The sequence below is a fragment of the Marmota marmota genome, unplaced genomic scaffold (genome assembly GCF_001458135.2).
Source record: "Marmota marmota marmota unplaced genomic scaffold, marMar, whole genome shotgun sequence".
Taxonomy (NCBI): Eukaryota; Metazoa; Chordata; class Mammalia; order Rodentia; family Sciuridae; genus Marmota; species Marmota marmota.
This window is the reverse complement of record NW_026000305.1, coordinates 5,443,143-5,454,213: the sequence shown is the minus strand read 5'-3', so window position 1 is coordinate 5,454,213 and position 11,071 is coordinate 5,443,143. Positions and strand designations below refer to the sequence as shown.

Sequence of the window (11,071 nt, the reverse complement as noted above, 5' to 3'; positions counted from 1 at the left end):
TGATGAGAGAGAGAGAGAGAGAGAGAGAGAGAGAGAGCCATCTGTTTTAATATTGACAAAATTTATGACTTAGACTCTATGACTTTCTATAATCAAATTTCTTATTTGACTTTCTCCATTTTGGGGAAACCCAGTCATTTTACTTTATGACCAAATCTTATTTCACTATACAAAATCCTCTCTTAAACAAGCATATCTTCTTTCTTTTTTTTTAACCTTCCCTACCAAAAATATGCTCATACTTATAACCATTCTTGCATATGTTTTACACTCCTCTTTTATTTTTACTTGTTGATTCTTTACTTTCGTACTCTTAAGAATATGCACTCAGAAATCATATACTTGATTCATGTGCTATAGGATGGTCTCCTTTGCCTTTATTTGTATCCCACATATGCTCACTTCAATCCAACATACATGCTCCAAATAGTTATGGTGTTGTACTAGATATCTCTCTCTTCTAGGGCACTACAAGGACAATAGAACCTCCATAAAATATTGGGCAGTTGGTAAGCATTCTCTTGGTTCACTGGGGGTACTTTGAGCCTCCTTAATAAACATGCATATGAAGCACTAGTTAGTCTGACAGTGAGCACAGGGACCTAGTATGTGGCAAAAGCAATATATCAGGAAAATGAAAACCCCCCAAACTATCAATATGCACAGAATGGAGTGAGTGAAGTAGTAAATATTTCAGACTCAGCTCTGGTAAGAGGTGAGCTATAGTAACCTTTTACTCAGAAGGAGCAGATCAGTCATGACACCAAATATATATTCTGATGGAAAGCCCTCCTCCATTCTTGTGGCCTTGCTGAGAAAATTTTGAATGAGACATAACACAGTTCTGTCACCAAACAGAGCCTTAATTAGCAAAGAGAAAGTAATAAAGTGCAACTTTAGACTGGAGAGTCCAGATCATTGCAGAGATTGACTCCAACTCTGTTCGTGAGCTCAGGTGTTTATAATATCAAGGAAATTCTTGTTTTGTCTCCACCTCCTAGACCAACCTACTATATTTATTGACGGTTATTTATACATGACAATTTAGCTAGGGGTGACTCTTGATCACCATAATTGGATTCTTTTTTCTTTGTGGGTCTTATATCCTGTTTTCCCAAGGAATCACACAATCTTTTTTTAAAATATTTTCTTAGTTTTAGGTGGGCACAGTACCTTTATTTATTTGTTTGTTTGCTTGTTTGTTTATATAGTGCTGAGGATGAAACCCAGTGCCTCACTATTATGGTTTGGATGTGAGGTGTCCCCAAAAATCTCATGTGTAAGACAATGCAAGAAGGTTCAGAGGAGAAATGATTGACTTGTAAGAGTCTTAACCCAATCATTGATTTAGTTCCCTGATAGGGACTGAGTGGTAACTGAAGTAGTATGGTGTGGTTGGAAGAGGTGGGAGTTGGGGTGTGGCTTTAGTGTATATATTTGTATCAGACAAGTGGAGACCTCTCTCTGTATTTCCTGCTCACCATGATGTGAGCTGCTTCCTTCTGCCACACTCTTCCTCCATGATATTCTGCCTTACCTTGAGCCTTGAGGAATGGAGTAGGCCTTCTATGGACTAAGACCTCTGAAACTATGAACCCTCAAATAAAAGTTTCTTCTTCCACAGTTGTGCTGGTTGGATCCTTTAGTCACAACAGTGAAAAAGTGGATTAAAACACTCACACATGCTAGGCAAGCACTCTACCACTGAGCTACAACTCCAGCACCAGACACAGGAACTTGTGACAGCTAAACTTAAGTCAGCATTGTTGGTATAAGATCTTGCGGGATCTTGGTTTTTGCAGTTAGGCCCTTTGAGCTAATATTCCCTTTTCCTCTGGTTCTTATCCCCTGAATTAGTCTATCTTTCTCCTTTTGTAAGAGGAATAATTTTTAGAGTGGAAATTAGGTAAGGGTCATGAAGTAGCTATCCTGTCAGACCTTATGGTGCTTACAGCATAAGCAAAGCTGATGCTTAACTGATTAGTTTTGCGCTAAGTATTTTCTTAAATCCCAGATCCATTGAATATATCTAACTGCTAGCTAACAAAAAGAATGTAACCTTTTGTTTGTCATTTTATAGGGGATGACCATTCGTCCTCTTGTTGACTTATTAGATGTGACAAGAAGAAGAGAAACCTCTCCAACTGTGAGTGAACAAATTCTTATTAGGGTAAGCTGTCTAAATATCATCTAGGTGATCTTGTTGGATGAAACTAACCCTTATATGAAGATCTTTTTTATTCTTGGATTGTCCTCCTAACAAAATGAGACATAATTTTTTGACTTTCAAATTGGTATTTATTATTTTTTACTTATCTGTAATTTGAAAAGTCAAGAAACAGTTTTGATGGACTAAGAACACGGAGAATGTGAACTTCAACCTTTGCTCTGTTACTACACAGCTTCCTATATTATGTTGGGAGATTTTTAAGATCATTGTGACTTTGGCTTCCTACTCAGTAAATTTATATTGTGTTTTTCATGATCTCCAGGGACACATCCTGGTTGAATAATTATGAAAGATAAATATTTTTACTTAAAATTTTTAGTATCAGTGTTCTTGGTTACTTTATCATACTAATTTTTAATATATGCCCAATTAATCCAGTAGCTTAGTTTACTTTGTATTTGGTTTTGTAGAGCAATTTCATTTAACCTGAATTGTGTAATTAATATATAATTGGAAAGTTTTGGGGGGCATTTTTTGTTTGGTGGAATTTCTTATATTATTGAGGTCTGAGGAAGTTAAAGATTTTAACAGTCAACTTGTAAAGTATATTCTTTGAAACAGGGCTTATTAAATGCCCAGAGTTGAAAATAAAATGCCTCATATCTACATGAGAAGTAACAAGATGGTCAGAGATATTTAATGGCATAAAATTTGTATTGCTTTTGCTTTCTTTACTCTTAAGGCATTATAGATATACATAATACTGGGGTTCATTTTGACATAATCATATAAGCATGGACTCTTTTAAATATATATTTTAGTTGTAGATGGACACGATGCCTTTATTCCATTCATTTAGTTTTATGTGGTGCTGAGGTTTGAACCCAGTGCTTTACACATGCTAGGCAAGTGCTCTACCTCTGAGCCACAACCACAGCCCCAAGCATGGACTCTTAATTTGCTCTGATTCAGTCCCCAGTACTTCTCCTTTCCTTCCCCTTCTTCCTCTCCTTGTTCCCATTTTTACTTTAATTTTTACATTTCTCTTATATAAATATAAATATTGATTATCATATATAAACTAATATAAAATGAAAATAAAAATACTGAAATATAGAAGATATTAAGAATGATTTCAAGATACTCTTTAATTTATTAATATTGACAAAAAAAAATCTAAGACTGCTTTGCTTGAACATCAATTTGGCAGAGTCCATATATTTTTTTTTGTACTGGGGATTGAACCCAGAGGGGTTTAACCACTGATTGACATCCCCAGCCCTTTTTTAAAAAAATATTTTATTGAGAGACAGGGTCTCACTGAGTTGCTTAGGGCCTTAAAAAGTTGGTGAAGCTGACTTTGAACTTGTGATCCTCCTGCCTCAGGCTCCCCAGCTGCTAGGATTATAGGCCTGCATCACTGTGCCTGGCCAGTGTGCATAATTTTTTGAGACACATTTTCAGCAGATGATGACATTCTATTTATCAAATATATGTTTTGTTAATATTCATGTGTCTAAGACTCTACAAGCATGATTAATTAAACTCTTTACATTTTTATCTTCAATTTTGATACTTGCTCAAGTTATAAAAAGAAACCTTCTGGTCTTTTTATTGTAACTGAGTGGCATTTTAGATTAATTTAGGGATAATTTATATTGATATTGTCTTATTCCTGGCCATATGAGCTAATAACTTTAATGATGACATAATATACACTACATAGATAGGACATAACTCATTTAAGCAATTTATATGACTAAATCAAACTTTAATTTATTTTGTTTTTCCAACATTAAAAACATTAAGTCTATAGAATTTCAAACGTAGTTCAATGCAGTGTTCATTGATATCTTCGCCACCTTTGCTTTACCATTTTGTTTATATATGTATGTTATTATTGTCATTTAGTGAGTCATTTAAAACTAAGCTGCAGATATCCTGACAATTCACCTCTAAAAATATCAAGTATTAATATTGTCTAAGAAAAATGACTTTCTAGTATATAATCATGATCAATTTATACAATTTAGGCAGGTCAAAATTGATACAATACTGATATCTAAAATAATTATTCTGAATTAAAAATTTTGTCAACTGTTCCAATAATGCTTTTTATAGTATTTTTCTCCTGATGCAGGTCATGAGTTATATCTAGTTGTCATTTTTTAAAATATTTTTAATGTTGTTTCTCAGTATTTCATTGTCTTTGATGACATTGCCACTTTCAAAATATGTATTTGTAGACTATCACTCAGATTTATTGATTGTTTCCTCATACATAAATTCAGATTATGCAATTTTGAGATGTTATATCAAATTAAACTTCTAATTTTAATATTCAAAACATTTTGTAAGCTGCTCTCTTTTGCCCAACCCTTGGCCTATATCTATCCAGCTTTCTATTTTTATGATTCTTCCCTAAAGTTCCTTATTTTCTCATGCTTTTCACAGTGCATAGTATGATTTCTTTTTTTTTCCATACATACCCCCATTTAATCAGGGTCAATCTCATAATGCACATTTTTATATAAACCTCCTCTAACTCCACTTTTTTTCTACTTCTTTCCTAAGTTTGTCTTTTTATGTTGCATTTATACAAAAATGCATTCCAAATTTCACCTTCATCTCTGTCTAAGTGGTGCCTCCCTCTCCAGTTTGGTTCTAAGTCCTTCAAAGGTAGGGGTCATGCCTTTTGCTTCTTTTGTTTACTTAATAATACCAAGCCCAGATCCTTGATAGATGAATGAATCTGTCATGTAGTATTAATTGATATGAACTTCTTTTGACTTCAAATACTGCATTTATAATGAATATACTAGAGATACTGCAAACATTGTCACCTATAAGCATTGATGCTTCTTTTTATATTTACTCTGAAAAGAGTTTATAATATATCAGAATACACTTTACTATCCCCAGGACCACATACAAAAAATTCTTCTGTCATGTATATCGAAACAGAACAAATCTTTTAAAAATAAAAGAAACTGATAAGTGAAAAAATACACTCTACAGTCAGGTATATCTATAAATAAAAAAGATTTTAGGATGAAATAAGCAAGTAGTCAACAATTTTGTAGATGCTTTTGATGGATTCTTTTATTTTGTAGTGATTGATCAAGTTTTTCATATATGCTTTGTATTTAGATACATGTTTCATTCTGTTTCAGTTCTTTGATCATTTGCTGGCGGGCATAGAAGATATATCAGGACACTGGGGACAGTATTATTGGAAAGACAGGTGAGAATTTGCCAAAAGTTACATCTGTATTTGTGTTGAAAAAAGAAACAAAATGAGTCAACTTCTCATTATGTCTGGTTCTTTTGGGTATTTTTGATATTTATTCATCTATATATTATAAAAAATGGCAGCTTAAAAGAAAGGTTAGAACTTTTTTTTAACCAAGAAATGTATACAAATGACACCAAATCCACACTGTAAAGCTAAACCTTATGTCATAAAATTCACAGGCCATCCCTTTCTCTTGGGAATATTAAGTATAGTTTCAAAGAAACTGCTAAATTTCCTTACACCATCTTATAGTATTCTCTCTGCCATTTACTATACTGCAGACATATTGTTATTCTATTTCTTCTGTCCAGTAAACTCAGAATACTTCTACCTTAAAGTCAGTGCATACTATTTCCTCTGCCTGGAATGCACTTTTATATAATATTTGCATGTCCAATATTTTCTTGCCATTCAAGTCTTAATTTAAATTTTGCCTCATCAGAGACATCTTCCCTCACCATTCAATTTTTCTCTATTGTATCAGTGTATTGTAATTGTATGAAAAATATATAAATCTCTGGTATTCTAACATGTTTATTAAATATTTTCTAAAGGTTTTAATGATATAATTAATATAAAATGCATAATTTTGCATGCTTTTCTTTCACTAAAATACCAGTTGTGTGGAAGTGGAGACTTTTGTCTATCTTGTTAAATTCTGTAACTGCAGCACTTAGAAGAGATCCTTTTACTCAGTAGGCAGCCAGTAAATATTTTTGAATAAATAAATGAGTGACAGTGAACTATAAAGGGACATTATATGCTTATACTGAATCTGTTCCAAGAGTTTAACCCAAATATTTGAATGATATTTAATTATGATCTCTTTCTAAGTGCTGCTTTAGCAGTGAATATTAAAATTCCCTGATTTGATGTTAAGTCCTGACTGGAACTTTGTAAAATATCAGATTTCATTTTAGCAACAAATACATGACACAAGTCCTGATGCCAGATGATTTGTAGGCATCCTTTTATGTTACTGTCCAAAATAGTTATAAAGTGAAGCTAAGGTAAGAGAACCAAGAGAAATTACTATACTGATCTTCCCCAGTACTAAAACAATTTATAGTGAACTCTATTAAAAATAATATATTTCTTTGCTATAATTATAAATGCAAAGGATATAACAAAATAGATATTTTCCACTTATTGAATTTTAATGTTAATTTTTGATCACAGGAAAAGGATGTAAACAATGAATTCAGGAGAATTTACACTAATTGTTTTTCCTTTACTGACAAGTCAAACAACAACCCCCACCCCTCGTGCATTTTGGGCAAGTGCTGTACCACTGAGATACACCTACAGCCCCCAATATTTTTTTTACTTATATGAGTTGTATTTTATATTTAATTCACAATGTTTTTTTCTCCTTTATCAATAGCATAATAACACAAACATTCTAAGATAATTGTTCAAAGAGAGAAATGATCTTTCCAGAATCACAAGTATATCTTCCTTCTGAGGTTTCTCTGCCTCTCTCTTATCTATGGTGCTGGTAGAAAAACAATGAAACTGTTGGATGTACCTCTCTCCTCCCAGAGACTTTTGTTCACATTTTTATCATTATTATTTTACATTTTTCAGCTATCAAACTTCTATATTTCACAAAAGTAATTTTTTCCTAGGGACAGCTAATGCATGTCTTAAAGCATTTCTTGGAAGGGAAGAAAAAGAAGAAAACAATATTCACTTTAAAAGTCGTAACTTTGAACGTTGCTTAATTATCTCCTTTGTACTTTTCAATTCCTCCCTTTCTTAGGCAGAAATGATTATCATTATTAGACTCAATACATACTGTGAGGTGAAAGTAAAATAAACAAAAAATTTTCTATGAGAAGAGGAAAATTGTTGTTTTCTACAAGGCATAAATACATGAACATATACAACATAGAGGGTTAAAATAGAAGCTGATGAAACCACTTGCAAAAGGAAAATCTGAAAATATGTATGTATAATTTACATATTCATATGAAATAGTCCAGTTTGTATCATGTTAATAATTTTACTGTTTCTTGCCCATTAATGACGTGAGCTCCTAGCTATTGTCAGTTCAGAAGAACAGATTCTCATCCTGATACCCAGGATGTGAAAAATACACACACACACACACACACACACACACACACACACATATATATATATATATATATATATCTTTATATCTTAGAAAAATTTGAAAAACGTACAGAAGATAAGTAAACAAAGAAATTGACTCTTATTCTTCACATTGAAGCTCAATTGCTAGTTCTTTACAAGACTGAGAAGTATTTTCACTTTCTTGTTTTTTTCTGAGGGCTAGCCATGCCTTTGGCTTGCAGGACTTACCTGCCATATTCATACATCAGAATGTGGATTATGCAAAACTCTGAAGTCTTATATGATACCAGAAAAGTGAAGTTCAGTCTAGTCTTTGTCTGCAGTGGTTTCTATCATATTTATGGCTTTTTTCTCTGATGCCATATTGGAGCATTTGTTGGACACTGTTTATGAGAGGAAGCCAAAGAAGTGCCCTTTCGGAGGTCATCTATACAAACTTCCAGCCTAGCCACAGGGATCAGTCCTATAGTATCCAAGAGTCAGTTGCATCAATGGCCTGCTACCTTTTAAAGAGCTGTGCTGGTCTCTGTTGTGCATGGGATCCATCCCTCATCAGCTTATCCCAGCTGGATAAATCCCTCCTTAGGCTGCTCTCTTTCCCAGCATCAGCCTCAAATCCCCATTTCCTTTACTCTGGGGAAACTATTCCATCCATACTTATGCTTGATTCCCCCCAACAAAGGCTACATGGCTGAACTTGAATTTGATGCAAAATGGAAGAGAAGGAGTCCTTGATCAATTAGTCTAAAGACACAACATCCATGAGAATCTCTAAAAATCTCTTTATAATATATATGTATTATTCACTCCATTTTGTATAGATCTCAGTAATTTTCAGAAAGGACCTGGACAAGCCTGCAATAGACATTTCTAGGACCACACTTGTAGAAACACCATTTTTTTATAATAAAGTGTTTGAGTTAATTACTCCACTGTCTGCTTGAGTATGCTCTATATGGTTTCGTACAGTGAGCTTTTTTTTTTCTTCATTGTTGCACAAATGTGGGCAATCTCTTTTCATTTTCTTCCCCTTCTTATGTTTTATAAATAAATATCCACCTTTCCTAAAATAGCATCTTTTCCTACCCCCACAAATTTATGTGTCAAATTATTATTACTATTATTATTATTATTATTATCATATTTATTTATTTTTTAGATGTAGATGGACACAACACAATGCCTTTATTTTTATGTGGTGCTGAGGATCGAACCCAGGTCCCACCCATGCAAAGCCAGCGCTCTACCCCTGAGCCACAATCCCAGCCCTGTCCAATTATTTTTATCAATTAAAGTTGCTATCATTATATTCTACAGTTTCTTTATTCTTTTAAAAATATTTATAATTGTAGATGGATATGATATCTTTATTTTATTTATTTATTTTCATGTGGTGATGAGGATCTAACATAGTGCCTCACATGTGCTAGGCAAGTGCTATACCACTGAGCTACAACCCCAGCCCTGTTGTTTCATTATTTTCTGAGCTCAATACTGCCACCTGCTTCCTAAGGAAATTTGAAATTGAGCTCTTAAGCCTAGAATCAAGGCCAGACATTTCCATTCAGTTGTTATGAAGTTGAGAATAAACATTATTTTTCTTTCATTTTTTGAGTTTACTGTGTAAGTTTAAACTCAGGCTCCTTATGCAAAGCTTTCAAAAATATGACTCATTCCTTTTCTCAGTCTTTGAAAATAAGTTGTTTCAAGTATCCTCTTTTTTCATGGCTGTTTCTGAAATGAAGACCCTACTTTAACATTATTTCTGTCTTTGCCCTTAAAGTTTTATTTTTTTTTCCTATACTCTGCTTTTCATGGCCTTTTTCATGGCCTATTTGGTTAACCCTAAAGAATAATTTTTTTTCATAACACATATTTGAAATTAAATTAGAGGGTCTGGGGATATAATTCAGTTGGTAGAGTGCTTGCCTTGCATGCAAAAGGGCCTGGGTTCAATCCCCAGTACCACTATAAAAAATAAAAATAATAAAAAAGATGAGAGATTAAATTAGAATCTCTTGTGAGTTTTTTCCCCCTCTACTACATATTAAACTTACATTTTAATGAAGTAAGTTTGGATTAGGGAATTGGTAAACCAATTTTGTGATTTTTTTTCTCCAAAGTGTAAGCCTCCTCAAATAGTGGCATTAAATTCCTGGAATTTATGTGTTATTTGATTCATTAACAGATTGGAATATTTCAACAGCAGATATTTGCAGAAAATTTTGCTCAGAGAATATGACCAGCCCAAATCCAGCATTGTGCTTCTTTATGAAAAGCTTGAGAGAAAACATGCCATTGAGCTGGCAGAAGCAGGCCAGCTAACACACACACCATCTAGTACATCTTTGCTGTAAGTATATATGTTAGTGTGTTATTGTGTGTGGGTTTTAATCTGTTTAATTAGATATCACAGGATAATTACAGAGATCTTCCATGTATTTTAGTTTCAAAATATAATTTGCCTTTCCTTGCATCACATTTTGGAAAAACAAAGAATTTTAAGATAAAATTGAGGATGTTTGGTTGAGTATCACTGGCTGCTTTGTTGAGCATGGAGCTTAATGAAATAAATTATGTCTATGAAACTTTTAGCTTTTAAAGGTTTAAAAAAGGTTATCTACCTCCAAGGAAGAATTATCTTTGCATTTTTGTTTCAGGTAAGGATTGATGTTAGGTTAAATATTTTTGTAGGCTTTTGTTGATTAAGAATTTAATTGAGGGCTGGGGAGGTGGTTCAAGCTGTAACACACTCTCCTGGCATGCGCGGGGTGCTGGGTTCGATCCTCAGCACCACATAAAAATAAAGATGTTGTGTCCACCGAAAACTAAAAAATAAATAATATTTAAAAATTCTCTCTCTCTCTCTCTTTCTCTTTTTTAAAAAAGAATTTAATTGAGTGTTAAGTGTTTAATTTGTATTTGTTGGAGATAAACAATAAAGAAAAAATATACAAGTTGGTGATTTCCTGGCTGTAGATCTGGAGGCCACTGTTTAGAGAGAGCAGATAGATCTCAAAAGAGAAAACATAAGAATAAAAAGTAATAGAAAGCTATTACTCTATTCATTTTGTGTGTTGATTCAGTAGGAATTTGATGTTTTTCTGCATCATGAGATTTTTCTTGAGGGGTTGGTCTTTTGATTAAATTTATTATACAATATTTTTTTCCTTTAAGAATATTTTTTAAAAATTGGTATAAAGTAACTGCAGCTGCATATTTAAACAAAGATTAAATAATTAACTAACTTATTATTCAATATATCTTTCTCAACTGATCAATGCTTGATTTTACAGGAATATATTTAACCAATAAATAGCTCATTTCTCTATTCAATATCCAGAAATGAAGGTCTAAAACTTAGCTTTTCTTTATATTTAATAATTAGTTAGAACAACATACATCTTTTAAAGTGATGAAGATGTATAAAGTAAGTATTTATATGAACCTTTATCTGTGGTACACTATCAAATTGAATAATAATTTTTAAAAAGAAAGTATATATA

The 11,071-nt window shown here is 32.8% G+C and overlaps 1 protein-coding gene and 1 non-coding gene across 2 annotated transcripts in view; both read left to right on the top strand.

Moving 5' to 3' along the window:
- Nucleotides 1–9,922, top strand: part of LOC107156043 (sodium/hydrogen exchanger 2-like) — a 53,554-nt gene extending 43,632 nt beyond the window's left edge. Inside the window, exons 6-8 of the mRNA XM_015502099.1 lie at nt 2,081–2,170; nt 5,344–5,414; nt 9,754–9,922. Of these exons, the coding sequence (XP_015357585.1) occupies nt 2,081–2,170; nt 5,344–5,414; nt 9,754–9,922 (330 nt within the window). The remainder of the gene's footprint in view (nt 1–2,080; nt 2,171–5,343; nt 5,415–9,753) is intronic.
- Trnaa-ugc lies at nt 9,464–9,536 on the top strand. The gene has a single exon. It is a non-coding gene; the product is annotated as a tRNA-Ala (tRNA).
- Nucleotides 9,923–11,071: the final 1,149 nt, after the last annotated feature.